This window comes from Sabethes cyaneus, chromosome 3 (assembly GCF_943734655.1).
Source record: "Sabethes cyaneus chromosome 3, idSabCyanKW18_F2, whole genome shotgun sequence".
In the NCBI taxonomy this organism is placed as follows: domain Eukaryota; kingdom Metazoa; phylum Arthropoda; class Insecta; order Diptera; family Culicidae; genus Sabethes; species Sabethes cyaneus.
The window spans coordinates 250803193-250820548 of NC_071355.1; the positions used below are offsets into that span (position 1 = coordinate 250803193).

At 41.6% G+C, this 17356-nt stretch overlaps 1 protein-coding gene across 1 annotated transcript in view; it reads left to right on the forward strand.

The window, feature by feature from the left end:
* LOC128742345 (apoptosis-resistant E3 ubiquitin protein ligase 1) overlaps window positions 1–16192 on the forward strand; it is a 59153-nt gene extending 42961 nt beyond the window's left edge. The window contains exons 2-9 of the mRNA XM_053838679.1: window positions 768–924; window positions 1602–2808; window positions 2874–3074; window positions 3163–3313; window positions 3378–3991; window positions 4058–4252; window positions 4316–4383; window positions 16031–16192. Coding sequence (XP_053694654.1) covers window positions 768–924; window positions 1602–2808; window positions 2874–3074; window positions 3163–3313; window positions 3378–3991; window positions 4058–4252; window positions 4316–4383; window positions 16031–16133 — 2696 coding nt within the window. The 3' untranslated portion in view covers window positions 16134–16192. The remainder of the gene's footprint in view (window positions 1–767; window positions 925–1601; window positions 2809–2873; window positions 3075–3162; window positions 3314–3377; window positions 3992–4057; window positions 4253–4315; window positions 4384–16030) is intronic.
* Window positions 16193–17356: the final 1164 nt, after the last annotated feature.

Here is a 17356-nt window from a genome sequence, read left to right on the forward strand (position 1 = left end):
GTAAAAAGTAAAAAGTAAAAAGTAAAAAGTAAAAAGTAAAAAGTAAAAAGTAAAAAGTAAAAAGTAAAAAGTAAAAAGTAAAAAGTAAAAAGTAAAAAGTAAAAAGTAAAAAGTAAAAAGTAAAAAGTAAAAAGTAAAAAGTAAAAAGTAAAAAGTAAAAAGTAAAAAGTAAAAAGTAAAAAGTAAAAAGTAAAAAGTAAAAAGTAAAAAGTAAAAAGTAAAAAGTAAAAAGTAAAAAGTAAAAAGTAAAAAGTAAAAAGTAAAAAGTAAAAAGTAAAAAGTAAAAAGTAAAAAGTAAAAAGTAAAACAGTCAAAAAGTAAGAGTGTTAAATTTTGAGTTGCAACTTATGTAAAATTCCGGCAAATGGAAAATAAATGAGATTGAATTATACTAGAGACCCCAATTATGCAGCACCACAAAGAACAGAACAATGTTTCATAACGCTGTCATTGTATACAACGAATGGTGCTTGTAACAGGCTTTTAAATACTTTATAGCAAATGAGGACATCATTACTACCTTGAATGTAAAATCCGCCTATCCTTTGTCCGCAACAGGATAATAATTACGCATAGCAGCCATGAACTTTGGTATTATTATTAATGTCATACCACTCGCAGCTCCACTGGTCGATGCGGACGATGGAATGCATGCGTGCCGAAAAGTAGGCCAAGCACTGCCCCGAACACTTTACGAACATTGTGTACACACGCATTCTGCATTGCTCTGAAAGACTTTTTTTCTTCTTCTCTCTTTGTTTTGACAGGAATCTCATCCCTGTCCAGCTGTGGCGATCCAGATCGGCTGCCGGAATTGCCCCCCGGCGACGAGCAACGATTGCAACGGGCCGCCCTCAATCTGCAGCAGAAGCTAATCCTGCGAGAATGGCTCAAGGAGCACCGACTGCAGCACTACTATTCCAGGTAAGTAAGCAGAAAACCACGCGACCAGTGCCGTTATCTCACATTCACAGTCGCACACTGCAATGTTGGTTGGCAGAAAAAAAGGAAGCAAAAACATTACACGACAAGTTAGGCGGTTCGGTTGGTAGGAGAGCGAAAAAGCACTGCGGATGTCAACTGCGGTGTGAACATTTACGGTGCAAAAAAAACAAACGAAACTTTCAACGATAAACGACAAATGGTACCCACCGTACTAGAGCTCTACACACGAGTATGACGGTACACTTTCAGACGATCCCTTTCCTAGTGCCGGAAAGCAATATGCAGTCATACGATAAGCGGAAGGTGACTGCATTAAACGAGCACAATTTCCCTCCGACGACGACGATGACGGGACCCGGGTGTGTAGGTCCTACACTACAACTTCCCATTCCGGTTAGTGTTGTTTTATTGTGAGTTGCTCATTCTTGGCTGGGCACGCGGACATAATGGCGAACGGTATTTGCGAGCGTAGGTTTCGAGTGAATAATTAAGTGTTCGGAAAGGGATGTGCATTTCAATGCAGGATGTTTGTTTGAATGATTTAGATTGTTTCCTACATTTTGATGCTTCGTTTTGGCGAACCATATTTTCCAAAATGTTCAAGATTTAATATAAAATCAACAAAAATTGTCCGTTTATTTGTCCATTCTTTCTAGACTAATCTCCATCGAGGTCACATCGCTGGAGGACGTCTACTGGCTGGAGGATTCCCGTGCCAGTCAGTTGCTCGGCAAGGATTGGCCCCTCTGGTCGCAGGCACGCCAGAAACTGCCAACCTCGAAGTCCAACCTTGAAGCCTTGAAGGCCGACCTGTGGTCAACGGTTGTAAAGTCGAGCCAGCACCAGGACGCCTGGACATGGGGCGGAATGTTGGTTGTGTCGGTCTCGGTGGCCGGTTTGGTGACGCTGGCCGCCATGACACAGCCCTCGTTGGCCCCGGAAGCAAGACATTCCCTGCTGCAGTACGTGACCGGAAAATATCTGCTACCGGCCAACTGCAAGGTGCACTGGGATTGGCAGGATCCGGCCATCGTGGGTGGAACCATGTGCTTTACGGTGCGATTTCACCAGCGAAACGGTCAGGCCTACCCCATCTGTGATACGGATCAGTTCTTCGTGGAGGTGACCGAAGGAACGCGCAAAATCATAACGATCAGCGAACTGGGATCTCCAACCGATCCGAACAATGCCAACATTGCCAAGGTAAAATTCACCGTCCGAACGGCTGGTCAGTATAAGATCTCGGTGCTGATCGGTTCCAGTCATATCGCTGGAAGTCCATTTGTTAAGACATTCATTCCCGGCCCGATGGATGCCCGTCGATCGCGATTGATTCGACCAGCCAGCACGGTTGTGTGTTGCGCCGGAGCTCCAACATTCCTGCACATTGAACCACGGGACGAGCACGGAAATACCTGCCAGTTCACGCCAGACTGTGATCCAATCAAGGGCTACAAAATCGATATTTTCGACCTGTACGGAAATAAAAGTGATAAGCATTGCAACGCCATCACACTTTCCTACGATAAGGTAAATTCAAGAATCAGTCTGACAGCACTGTTCCCAGAACCGGTATGCCTCCGAGCGGTCATCAGCTACGAAAACCATCAGATTCCGAATGGTGATTTCGACATCATTGTTTTGAGCAGCAGCGACACAACGTTGGTGCATAAAAATATTGCTTCCAGGAAGCACAACATTTGCTACGAGGCTAAGCTGTTCGGTATCTACGGCCAGCAACGCTGGTCCAAACCACGGAAGGTGCTTTGCTACGTTGGACCGAAGCAGGTCACCATAAAGGAGATGATACTCAAAATCATTCCCAAGCGGATCGCCACCTTTCGGCTGTGTCCTTCCACAAAGGTTGGTCTAAACACGTTTTAAATTCTTCCAAGTTACTGATTTCGATGGAATTTCTTCAATTTCAGTTCCACTTTTTGCCCCCATCGAACATCCAAGTGAACAACAGCCACGGAGCGATATTCATCATCGACGATGGCTGCCAGCCGAAGATCGAACTGGCCTCGAAGGAGCGCAACGTGATTGCGGCAACTTTTACCCATTTCCTACTGAAGAACATCGGTGGTTCGGAAACGTTCAAGGACAAGCAGGACTTTTTCTACCACGAAGTGAGACTCGTACGCTAACACGAAACCTGAAGGACTCGACAATTCTTATGCGAGTATCTTTGTTTTGTTCTGTTTTCCTCCCCAACAGGTACGAAAGTTCCATTCCAACTACTACCACGAGAAGATTTCGCTAAAGGTGCAGCGGGACAAAATTCTCGAATCCAGCATGAAGGCAACCAAGCACTTTTCCGTTTCGGATTGGTGCGGTAACTTTGAAGTCACATTCCAGGGTGAGCAGGGTAAGTTGCATTCCTGCTTCAGCTATTGACTACGTCACATTTTGACGGCAAACTTTATTGACAGGAATCGATTGGGGTGGACTGCGGAGGGAGTGGTTCGAGTTGGTTTGCAGTGCCCTGTTCGATGCTCGCGGTGGCCTGTTCTGTACATTCCACGACAAAAGACAAGCGCTCGTTCATCCCAACCCGAACCGGCCATCGCATCTGAAGCTGAAGCATTTCGAGTTTGCCGGCAAGGTGGTCGGCAAGTGTCTGTACGAAAGCGCCCTCGGCGGAACGTACCGGCAGCTGGTTCGGGCGCGATTCTCTCGTTCCTTTTTGGCGCAGCTTATCGGACTGCGCGTGCACTACAAGTACTTCGAGCAGGATGATCCGGATTTGTATCTTTCCAAGATTAAGTACATTTTGGATACGGACCTGGACAGTAGTGAGAATCTGGAGCTGTATTTTGTGGAGGAAATCTACGATGCGGCCGGCCAGCTAATGAAGACGGTCGAACTCATTCCGAACGGGGCCAAAACGAGGGTCACCAATGCGACCAAGAATCAATATTTGGATGCCTTGGCACAGCAGCGGCTGTGCAACAACGTTAGGGAGGAAATCGACAGTTTTCTGAAGGGTCTCAATGGGATCATCCCGGACAATTTGCTTAGCATTTTTGACGAGAATGAACTGGAGGTGAGGCTTAAAGTTTATAGTTACGCTCAGGTCTGCAGTAGAATAACAATTACTTTAACATTGTAGCTGTTGTTGTGTGGAACCGGCGAGTACTCTATCGCCGATTTCAGAGCCAATCACATTGTTAACGGAGGTTCCCCCGAGTTCCGTCGGGTGCTCGGATGGTTTTGGGCAGCAGTTGGAAACTTTTCCCAAACCGAAATGGCTCGGCTGCTGCAGTTTACAACAGGCTGTTCGCAGCTGCCTCCGGGAGGATTCCAGGTATTTTTTTCGAAAGGTGGAGAGGCTATGCGAATACTAATGATTTATTATAATTAATTTTAGGAGCTTAATCCCAGATTTCAAATTACGGCTGCACCGACATTCGGAAATTTACCGACGGCGCACACTTGGTAAGGCAATGGTTTATTTTTCTAACACGATGTCATTTTCCACTTTAGGATAACAGACAGACAGTTGAATGGGTCATGCTCTATGGAGTAAAACAAGTAGCTTTTATGGTGAAGTTGATTTCAGTGTCTCCTTTAAAAGAGCAATTGAAATTTGTTTCTTGATATTTTGATTATTTTAAACGTAATTCGATTCTTCCCAAAATTTTGATTATTAGATCAAATTGTTTCAGTTACTAAAAAGGACATAAATTGAATGCTGGAATTAGCGTTGAAATCGTGCCAGACCTGCTAAAAGCTTTCGTATTGCAGGTTACTGTCTATCAGTTGATATACAGTGATCATTGTTCTGCAAACTGGCAAACCAAGAAAAGTGGATAAAAACGATTGCTTTGAGGTTTTTGCACACGTGTAATATTGCGCTAGAAGCGAAACAATAAAACGAACCTGTTAAATGAGACATTAATGAAGCCCACAACTGTGGATACAGAGATTTGGCGTCACAAGCAGTGGAACGTTTAACTCTTGTTTGCAGTAAACTAGTTGCCAATTAATAAAAGTTAATTCCACCGGACTAGAAGCGAAGTCAACAACGTAGAAATTAAAACTTCTCGGCAGTATTCTTCGTGCGGGCAACGAAATAAGTTAAAACAAAACAAACTTATTACTTGATACCGCGGTTGTGAAGTCCCGTTGTAAAAGTGTTTATAGTTCTCACGTTAGATAATGTTCAGCGCAGTGCCGCAGCATTTAAGCAACAGTTTAATTCGGCTAATTAATTCGACTCCAAGCGCATGCTGATCCCAATTTTGTCTGAAATCTCAATAATCAGATCAGATATTACTGGACTGACGCAAGCCTTTCTGTCTGATATAAATATTGGTTCATTGCCTAGATTGCCAATATCAATATAACTTGACGAGATAAATTCTAAAAGACATTCACCTCGATAGTTGATGTCTTCTGCTTCTCCATAAGGCATGATGAGCGTGGACAACGCAGCTGATGATAAAGTATGTATTGACTGCTCTGCAGAGTATTTGACGAACGCCACAACCTCTTGAGTGAAAATGTAAATGTTTGAATACCCTGTATTCTTCCATTGTAAACTGTGGGATATTGAATCAAGGCTAGGTCTACAGTGTGGTGCTTCAGTATGGAGGGTTATCTACAGCATCTTAGTGTTTAGGGATTTTTTTGGATTGCTACAACCTGTTGGGAGAGACGGAAATCCTGGTGGCTTAAGTCTCATAGAGCCCGCAGTTATATTACTACCAGTACCCGAATTCGCTTTAGGTCCTGAGCCACGAGGGGGCTTCGCGTGGGCTCACCTTTCTTACGGATCTTATTTGATTTCCTAGGGCACTTGTGGAAACGACTATTTTAGTATCGTTTGGCCCTGGAATAGCCAGACTGTCAAAATCCACAGGCTTAAGAGATCTACCATGAAGAGTATCGCTTCACCAGCATCACCGCTGATAGGACTCCTTTAGCCATCCTGTGCGTGGGGTGATTTGACCCCAAATCCTTTTTGACTTCACTAGTATTGGTCGTACAAGTGTTGGTCTACATGTGTGGGTCTGTTTTTTGGCGTTGCCTCGTACTTACTCCCTTCAGCTGAATTTCACCAAACCGAAAATTAATGGTGGAGTTTCTATTTACTCGCGAGATAACGCATAGGAACTTTATCGACTGTTAGTGACCAATTTGCAAGTATTATGTGCGAAGAAAAAAAAAACAAAAAAATGCTGGACGCAGAATATTTGTTGCACCCAGAGCAACGTGTATCTCCTTCCCACAGAGATAAGCCAGGAACCATCTTTACCCAGTCCAAGGAGCCCTACTAGGAGACTTGTTACAGTTGAGCTGACTGTTATATGGTTAATTTTAGTCATTCAACACAAGTATCGTTAGTGTGCTTACCTTCTATTTCTAACAGCGTAGAGCCGGGGTGGCTCTTGCTGTATTAAGGATTGCTTTCCACTAAACTCGGTCCTGGGCTACTCGTCGCCAATTCGTTGAACGTCTCGATACATGTACACATTTAAACCGAGCACTCGGTGAAAATTTCGGTGGCGCATGTCAACGTTTACGGATCCTTACTAACGTTTGGTATCACGATAATTTTTACAGAACGCTCGGATGTCCAAATCTCGGCAAAATTTTGCCGAGTTCGGTGATTTTTTTAAGTGTGTGAGTTGGCTTCAACCGGGTCGCACGTTGCGCCTTTCTATTATTGGTGCCGGTGGGGTTCTTGAAGAGAACTGATTTCACTAAACAGTCGTTCGGCATTCTTGCCATGTGGCCAGAAATCCTTAGCCTTCCAATTTTCACCAGATGATACGATGGGAATTTATCTAAGTAGAGACTGCAGCTTGTGGTTCATACGCCTACATCACTTTTCGCTTGTACTCCGCAACACCTTTCCTTCAAATACGACAAGTGCACGTATGTCTTCCGTAAGCAAAGGTACAGCCTCAAGTCCGTAGAGGACTACCGGTCTGATTGCCGTTTTGTACATCTTCTGCTTTGTGTGGCGGCTTATTTGTGTTCCTTGACTTCCAGCTTGAATGCGTCATTAAATCTCCTCACTTGTATTGTTGTCGGCGGTGACCATAGTTTTCAAATATATGATCACTCATCACTCACTTCAATTTCATCGCTGTCAATGCCCGCTTAGATGCCTGCTAGTCTTCTATTGCGATGTTGAATAACATACAGGAGAGTCCACCGAGTCTGTTAGTCCGTTGAACCGTTCTAGTGCATTATCTGCCATAGCTGTTTGCCGTCGACTATATCGTCTGCTGCCTTGAAATTCACGAAAATATGATGCGTGGGCACGTTGAACTGCCGATATTTCTGGAGGATTTGTCGGAGAGCGAAAATTTGATCCGTATTACCTTGGGCCCCATAAAGTCCGTCTGATACTGCTCTACGAATTCTCTTACTATTGGAGATAGACAGCGTAACAAAACATGGGAGAGCATCTTGTATACGGCGTTGATCAGAGTAACACCTCGTTAAAAACAGTAATCGAGCTGCTCGCCGTTTTTGTAGATGGGACAAACAACACCACCAATAGTTTCTTCTCTTCCCAAACCCTTGTAATCATTCAGTGAAGTGCCACCGGTCTGTACATCGCTAACCCGCCGATGCGGGCCTTCATATCCCCGATGACGATCTTGATGTCTCGTGGCCTCCGGCTGCAGACAGAACGCTTTCTTTTCATCGTCGGGCTAACTTTTGTGAAGACAGTGAAAGTTTATGATGGTGTAATTGAAGAAACGGCCTTTTATCTTCAACATGCACATCCTCTCGATGCTCAGTTTCCAGTCCATTACGCGACCCTGCATTCTGCCCATCAATGCAAAGCCCGTTCCCAGCTCGTAGGTCGCACCACTGCTCTGGTGGAATAGGACCTTGCCGTCGCGGATCCTCCACACATTCTAGTCTTTGTGATAGCTTTCCTGCAGTGTCACGATACCGAACTTATCGAGCAGCAACCTGTCGCAACCCAGGGTATTCAGTCATCTGCAGTTCCAGGTACCAAGCATCCATTCCATGTCCTTATTTCGATAGACAAAGCCGAATGTTCCAAGTTAATTTTTTTTATTTACCGTTGTGATTTTAGATTTAGGTAGGTTATCTCACTACTCAAGCACACTTTTGGCACTTCTAGTTGATGAAATTTATTTACGACTGAAATTGCCACAACTATTTTATCATGGTGAATGTCCAATTGGTTAAAACCACATTAAATAATAATAAAAAATCAGAGGGGTTGTGCACAAGATACGACCGCATAGGTAACGTAGAACTAATTAAGTCTCTTTGTAGCGATAGTAGGATGTATTCATGTATGTAATCATACGATTCTTCATGTATACAAGCTACATACGTGACGTTTATCAAAGTAGTAACATTGTATACATTCAATCCTCAACCGATTTTGGAGTTATATCCATGGATTGATTGAATCTATTTTATTAAAACGAAACCAAACAGTAAATAAATTTTTATGATCTGTTTCTACGTTGAGTAGTGATTTTCCACTGGTAATCGGTAGACGGTACGCGAGTTTTCAAAAAGCTGCAAATTTTGCCCAGCTTTTCTGCGGCTTACAAAAAAACATTGATAATAAAGCATTCACAAGCTGCAGATGTTATGAAAGTCGCAGAAAATGTCGCCCGAGACCAGAAAACTTATTTCCGTCATTTGTTGGTCGTCCGCAACGGCGAAACTTCAACTTTTCCCTCGTTGCCTGTGTTATTATGGCATTAACTGGACAAGAAAATATAATAAACTCTTCAATCGTTGTGTGGTCCTAAAAAGGATCGATTGTTTGATTATCATAACTCCAGCTTGCAATAAACTTGCACTAACGCACTTAACGTAATTCTCTTTTCGGTAAATTGGAGTACTGACTACCGCACACCAGGCACGGCTTGTTGCAGCGGAAGACGTGCACGAGTCGAGCGTGACTTTTGTTTGCCCTTGATGCTTCCTCCTTTGTCGCGTCCAAACAATAAGATGTTGGCAGTAGCTCAGCTAGCGTTTGAATAATGCTGTTCGCCGGCATACGACGTATTATATACCAGAGCAAGCGACAAGAATCGGTCCCGCCTATTTTTCATGGTCCGTCTTTCCATTATCTACGCTGAAAAAACTGGAGCAAAGTTACTAGTAAGCCGTTCACCTTTTACTGCCAAAGAAAACTTACGCTATGTATAACTGTTGCATTGGTGACGGATGGATTTGTGTTGCCAAAGAAAACCGAATGAAAATCCCTAAGTTCCAAGTTTCATAGGTTTCATCAATTACCGAAAACTGTTCTTTTAATAACGAGCAAATTCTCATATGAAGATGGAAAAGATATCACTAAAACAATTTCAATCCATAGTTTTCACTGCATTTTGGCGCTTGACCGAAAACATTTACTTGGAGCTGGTATATTTGTTGGCCGCTTCTTACCTTCCGAGACGGCCAACTCAACCAGCAGCAACAAGCGAACAGAAGCGCGACAGGTGATCGGTTAAAATTATTTGATAAGCGAACAATTAGAATTAAAATCAGTGAACGAAAATTCCTCAAATCTTCATGAACTTATGTTTCGTCCTTAAAAGAATGTTTTTTCGACGTGATATGTTGGAAATTTCAGACGGAAAAGTTTTCTTGGGCAGCAACAAACAGCTTAGATGTTCGGAAAGACACTTCTCTGAGCAGTCAGTGGTGACACCGGATAGCAATTTGTTCAACTCTTCGTCGTTGTGGAAGCCAGCAGCAAGTGACGAAAATTCTGGTCGTTTTGTTGTCCATATTTCCTGCCAATTCCAGGACTTCAGCAGCCAGATATTCCATTACGGCAGCCAAACGAGTGCTCCAGCTCCAACACACGCTCAGCATACTTTCCTTTTATCAGCAGCCGATGAACACGACCAACTGATGACGATGTGCACCGTAATGCAAACAATGTTTCAAAATTATGCCATGAATGTGACTCGAAAGCTGCCTGTCCGATGTGTCGCCAACGAAAGCCGCCCAAGTAACAAATTTAATTTTAAGATGCACTTGAAGAGGTTTCCAGCATTTGCTCCTTAAAACCGAATATAAAACTTGCAATTCTACAAATCTGCGATAAAACAGCCATAAAACCCTTATAAATCTGGGGAGGCCCACACTAAAGAAGGTTCTCAAGAATATTTCTAAAGGTCCTTTTAAAACTTGTAATTCTTATCGATATGTATTTATAGTGACTTCCATGAGTCGGTTGAAACTAAAAGAAAACCACCACAAGTGTTGATGATTTTATGGTTGTCGTCTCAAAGAACAGTTGCAAGACATCATACACTTTTCACAGTCTTAATTTTTTTAAATTGACTAAAAGCTATAAGAGAAAAAGCATTCACAGATATTGCTTTTCCAAAATGGATATAAATGAAAATTGAAAATAAAAGCAGCTGCTTTGTTGTCAATCAATGAGAAATTTTTCATGTCACGCTCAGTTTGTCAATGTTTTGTGACATGAAAGTTAGAAAATTTTAACGCGCCGGTTATTTTCGCTAGATTATTAGAAAATTTAATTAATAAAAAAAATTCAATAATTTCATGAAGAAGTTGACAGCTACCAAATTTTTAACGAATTGCGGCAAAAAGTCTTTTAAGTGTCCGAACATTTATTTAAAAATATAAGATCACTTATGGTATTGCATAACAACATATTTATAAACGCGCATATGCAATTGGTTAGAATTTCAAAAGTAATCAAAACAGTTCTGTTCGCCATTTTTTCAATGGTTTTATCTAAATCAACCTGAAAGCGCTTATTAGACTAACATGTCTTGCACAAGACAAAGAAAAATTTTCTAAGAGGTCGATAAGTTCATCTATACTTATTGTATTCTTCAAGAAGACAATTTGTGCTTGAACAAGAATTGTTTGAATTACTTAAGGGGACCAAGTTTTTTGCAAGATAATCATTCTAGTATAAACAAAGAAAACGTCAACAAACTGTCAATGTAAGATGTTTTTTGTGCTGGAGGTTCACCTACTTATATTGAGTTTAATATTTAGTACAGCAGTCATTATGATTACCCATATAAATTGATTTTAAAAATTAAAAGTGGGCTGCACGACAGTTCCATGCGTAAAATTTAATCTGCAAAATTTTTCATATACTTTGTCGTTACAACCGTCTTTTAAAAAAATATGTTTCAACTGCTTCAACCTCTTCGAACATTTTCTCAACACCGGCTAATGACCTCTATATTCAGTTCAAAAAATACAAACAACTCTACAAACCGGCACCGGCACCGCCTCCGCCAAAATACAATCGAACCAAATTTTCTAATAACATACAAATCTACCATTGATGCATCATCACCGGCATAGTCCTTCCTCAGCTTATTTGGAAATCTTCATTGTGTTTTGTTTTCGCTGATTTTTCATATGAAATCTTGCTAAAGTTTCGCGCTGAAGTATTTGTTAAATTTTCTCCTGGTTCAGATGCCCATTTTGACAGATCAGTTGTTTACGGTCGAATGTTCTTTCTTCAAAGTATGATTTCTCTTACAAGAATGTACGGTTTTAAGACGGTTTTATGGTAGCATTGTTAAGACAAACCAATCTTGCAGAAGAATGTCATAAATTTTAGTCAAAACTATTGCTAGGTTTTAAGGAGCGTCGTTTTTGAGCAGAAATCAAGTATCCTTTAAAACCACTTATAAGGTGAATTACACTTATTGATATTTCAGTTTTATACGTGTTTCTTCAAGTCTCCTTCAATCATACTTCAGAAATGTTAATCAAATAAGATAACATTCACTTGAGGAAAAACATTATAAAACCTGATAGATTTTGCAATGCTCTGATAAAACTACTATAAGAAATGCATAAGACCAATTTGCTATTGGATTGTTACTTGGGCGCTGACCGAATAACGATGCGCAGTAAAAGTCATAGCAGCCAAAACCATATCGTTCACTGGCGGGTGAGTCGATGGATTCTTCGGTTTGTTGGTATCTCGCTTGGTGAATTTGGATGTCTTCGTTGCCTTATCCGGGGAAGCAGCAACAGCCGAAGCTTAACAATTTTCGATCGAATTCTATAGGGCGTAAATGAAATACAATCATAAGGAAGCTTAACCCATATCGTTTATATTTCTGTCATCTGTGCTAGGGAAGCACTGACGAGGGAAGGTAAAAAAATGAAAATAACTAAATTTTTTAATGACGTACATTGAAAATCAATAGTTTTCTATAATTTCAATATTTTCCAAATCGATTTTCCGATCAATTGGTGTAAATATCCTAGCAATCTATTGAAAATTGACTGAATTATAAGCCGATGCGTGAAAACGCATTTCCATTTTGATGACGTCATTTCCAACAGTTCCATTTTGATGACGTCATTTCCAGCGAGAATTCTGGTAAAACATAGGTTCATTATTTTCAATTTTTCAATAGTTAAACATCAAGAATCCATACTTTTCTTTGGGCCAATTCTTAGAAGATTTTCCAATCGATTGGTGTAAGAATATTGAAAATCGATCGGAAAACCGCTGAGCTATTAGCGCCCAAAACTCATTTTTCGTGACGCTCTCATTTTTCGATTTTTTGGAATGATACCCTATCTCAAAACTTGCCGTAAGACGTAGTCCTATGTCAAAAAAATCAGGGGGGTTGTGTACAAGACACGACCGCATATATAGGTGACGCAGGACTACGTAAGTCTCTTTGTAGTGATAGTAGCATGTATTCATGCTTGTAATCATTCGATTCTTCATATATACATGCTATATGCAACATAAATGCATGCTACACGCGTTGTAAGTAACATTTATCAACGTAGTAACATTGCATACGTTCAATTCTCAAAACATTGTGCGTTTGAAAACAATTTAATTTAACAAATTCAAAAACACAAACTATTACTTTCCTGCTACCTTGCTGAAATTAAAGATTGTTTTTATTATCCATGGTTTCCCACGTTGAAGGGATTTTACCAATTCAATCCTATTTTATCAACAGCACATCTTTTCACAGCACTTCTAATGAAACGGCAAGCATGCGTATTCACAGAGTCGTATTACAACCGAACACTACTGCTGTAGCACATTTTTCCAACACAGATATCAAATTCGCCTAGGTTTAATCGTCTCGCAGTAAAGAATTTGCGATCTGTTGGGACAACGAACTTGTGTCATTTTTTCTGGCACACTTCCCTAACACAGACATCAAATTGGACTAGGTTTAATCGCGTTCGTAAGAAATCTGTTGGCACGAGGGGGCTCTGTCACTCTTTCTGGCGTACTTCCCAAGCAAGGACATCAAAATGGTCTAGGTTTAACCGCGGTGTTAAGAAATCTTGTTGAAATGAGGAAACTTGGTCACTTGTTTTGACCTACTTCCCAAGCACAGATATCAAATCGGTATAGGTTTAGATCATCACAAAGAATCTTCCAACCAATCACGAAGCGAGAATTCTGGTGAAACATAGGTTCATTATTTTCAATTTTTCTATAGTTCAACATCAAGAATCCATACTTTTCTTCATTTGGGTCAATTCTTAGAAGATTTTCCAATCGATTGGTGTAAGAATATTGAAAATCGATCGGAAAACCGCTGAGCTATTAGCGCTCAAAACCTATCATTTTTCGTGACGCTCGCATTTTTCGATTTTTTGGAATGATACCCTATCTCAAAACTTGCCGTAAGACGTAGTCCTATGTCAAAAAAACTATTTTAAGTTTTATAACAACTGTGCTAGTAGGGTAGGGCCACGCTACCACACCATTTTAAGTGTCGTTCCGAGACAACACCTTTCTTAAGCTGCTGTTGTTGTAAGCTGCTCCTAACCTGGAGTACAGCCGCGCACTTGGTTTAGGAATTGTCAAGCTACCAAGAGCCACCCCTGACAAAGCTATTTCTCGTTGCTACACTCACTCGTTCGCATGAGTGTCTCCCTCCTTGTCGGTATACGTCCTGATCTCCGCCAAGGTTGTTTGTAATCCGGCTGGTACTGCGAAGCGTCAGGAATAGGAAGTGCTGGATCATAAGAGGCTTAAGGCTCACACACAATGCATACGGATTTTCTACGTTCCTTTCTACGTTTGTTTCTATTTCCGCAATGTAGTAAAATCCGTATACATTCTGTCTGGGCCTTTAGTCTATACTACGCATTATGCAGCCGTTTGCCAACCAACGCATTTTGATGCATTACGACAGCATTATAACATGATAATTAGCCAAGTTAATCGTTAACTCAGGCTCATCATGATAATTGGGAAGGAGTTTAGGGACCTAGGGACTAGAGATGGTTGAGTAGCGGAGAATTTACGGTATCTAGAATTCTAGAATTGCTCGGTCTTAGGCTAATCGTCGCCAATTCGTTAAGCGTCTTGACACACTCAAATCGACTTCAACCTGGTCGAACCACCTAACAAGTTGGGTCTCACTATTCCTGGTGCCGATGGGGCAGCCTGACGTCGCCGCAAACTATGCGCATTCACTCGAAGCTGCACTGTCGGTAGAGGACGAGCTGGACGGAGCCTCTCTCGAAAACTGTTGAAATACCATCAAAATAGCCATCCGCAGTGTAGTGGAAAGCTCCATCGGGCATGTGGCCCGGAATCAGCGAAACGATTGGTTTGACGATGAATGTAGGAGGGTGATGGATGAGGAGAACGCTGCGCGGGCGGCCAAGATGCGCAGTGCCTTACGTCAGAACGTGGAAAGACACAAACAGAAGAAGATGCAGCGAAACCAAATCTTTCGGGAGAAAAAGCGCAACCTGGAAGAGCAGGAATATGCAGAGTTGGAGCGGCTGCATCGTTCTCAGGAAACGCGAAAGTTCTGCCAGAAACTGAACGGATCCCGCAAAGGCAAAGTATTCTGATGGATGTTCGTGAGGTGACCGATAGGTGGAAGCAGCACTTTGACGAACACCTGAATGGCGTCTAGGCGGAGAACCATGGCGGCGGGGAAAGCGATTTCGACGGTACAACAAACGGGAGAGAGGTGCCAGCCCCAACGATAGGCGAAGTTAAGGAGGCCATCATGCAGCTACAGAACAACAAGTCAGCAGGGAAAGATGACATCGGAGCGGAGCTTATTAAAATGGGACCAGAAAAGCTGGCCGTTTGTATGTACCGGCTAATTGTTAGAATTTGGGATACGGAACAGCTACCGGAGGAGTGGAAAGATGGGGTTATCTGCCCGATCTATAAAAAGGGCGACAAGTTGGACTGTGAGAACTATTGAGCGATCACCGTTCTCAATGCCGCCTATAAAGTGCTGTACTAAATCATTTTCCGCCGACTATCACCAATTGCGAGCAGATTTGTGGGAACTTATCAAGCCGGCTTCGTCAAAGGTCGGTCAATAACACATCGCATTACACTGCGGCAGATCCTGCAAAAGGGCCGTCAATACAGAGTTCTCACGCAACATTTGTTTGTTGACTTCAAAGCTGCATATGATACCATCGACCGGAAAGAGCTTTGGAAAATGGCAAGAGATATGAACTTATCAGCACTTCCGAGAGACTCATCACATCGAAGTTTAGTTAATGACATCCCGGTCGTTGACTCCATGTCTGGTGATCGTCGGTACACGAGATTTCTAATTTCATCTTTTCGCTTAACCGGCAGACATGGATCGATCAGAAGCAAACATAAAGGCATAAAAGCGATCGTTGAAAGTAACTTGAAAGGAAATTGGTGGGGAACAGGTTTGTACCCTTTGCAAGTAATTCAAATTGCTGTTGTATTGTCTAATAATTTGAATCGACCAATTCCAAAATTCATCAGGTCTCTGGCATTCAGACTAGGATCACTGGTCACAATAGGAATTGCCATTGCGCCGTCTGAAAGATACAGACGGTACTTGCACGTAAAAATAAAAACTATTTTGCTATTGGTGAGAAAAACATTTCCCATATCTTCCATTAAAAAGAATCATATTTGGCTCTGAGGCTCTAAAAGCGATGACCGTCATGAAATGTTATTACCTCTCAATATGCTGAATTTTCTAAAACAGTAAAATGATTGGCTTCAAAAGTTTTCAGTAAGCAGTTCATAGTTTTATTTGAGTATTGAATTAGCATTGCATAGCAAGTATTTTAACTCAATGTTGTTGCTACTTTTTGCTTCCAGTTTCAACCAACTTTGCCTGCCGGACTACGAAAGTTACGAACACTTCGAGCGAGCCTTGATGTTCGCCATCAGCGAAGGCACCGAGGGCTTCGGAATGGTATAATTTTGAAACTTTAATCCCTTCCCTGGACCAGGCAGAGCAGAGGCAGACCACAACAAATCGTAAACCGAAAAGCACAAATCGTACTCTATTAAAACTAATACTACTACTAAATACTACTATTACTAATACTAATACTAATTAGCAATGATATATTAGTGACCCACAGAAAGACCAAAAACTTAGTGCAGAAATGTCTAATGTCAATTCAGTGACCTTTTTTTTTGGTGGCCGCAGGAGTGCCGCCGAAAATTTTGGCCGATCATTTTGGAGTCGGAACGAGCGACGATCCTCGTGAGAGCTACAATTCATTCCTATTGTATTACCGCATAGGGTAGTGGCCTACCGTGGTGTGGCGTAAAGTAGTATTAGTGATACAAAAAACTAGGTTTTTATTCGCTTGGAAGAAAGTAGCAGAAACCTTCGCTTTCGAACAGAGTGCCTGCTGCTGTCGGGATCCGGACCCCCGTTCCGTTCCGAGTGGTGGCATCACATCGTGGTAAGTGTGTTTCAACAATCAATATATTTGTTCCATTGGTGCCAAAGCATTGGTATTTTAACTTAATTTTGCTAATGTAAAGAAAGTAATCAAAAACAAGTGTCATCAGCTAATAGTATTGGAAGTTAAGATTAGTGCCAAACTTTGCCTAAACAGTTTTGACTCTGAACGGCGGTAGGCCGTTTAAAGTTCGCCCCGTGGCGTACCGAAACACAAATCAGCGATCTCATTCTCTATTTGTAACTATAAGCATGCGCCTTAAGAACCAAGTAGGAGTTAAAATTTAAAAAAAAAGTTACAATTTGATATAAAGAAAAGAAACTTACCTTGAACAACAACGTCATATTCAGTCAAATTTGATCCGTTGAAGGAATACTTTAGAAGACTTGTGACGTAGGCTTTAAATGAAGGAGAAACTCAAACATCATCCAGCTCACTCGAAACGTATCAGCCGTAGAAAACTAGTCAGTCATTTTAGTCGATAGTAGAAGCTTTACTCACTAACTAGGCTAAACTAGCTGTTGGCGTAGTAACTATTTGGGGTAGATTACAGATTCATTCCAGATGGAAAAGTGAAAAACCATTTCATCGTTCACTGCTACAACACTGCTGATGGCAGTGGAGAAACCAAAACCAAAAAGAAATAAAAAAACAACTACAGTTTAGGATCTGACACAAAACGAAACTCTGGTTCTGTGATACGGCAAAATACAAAAAAAAAAAAAAA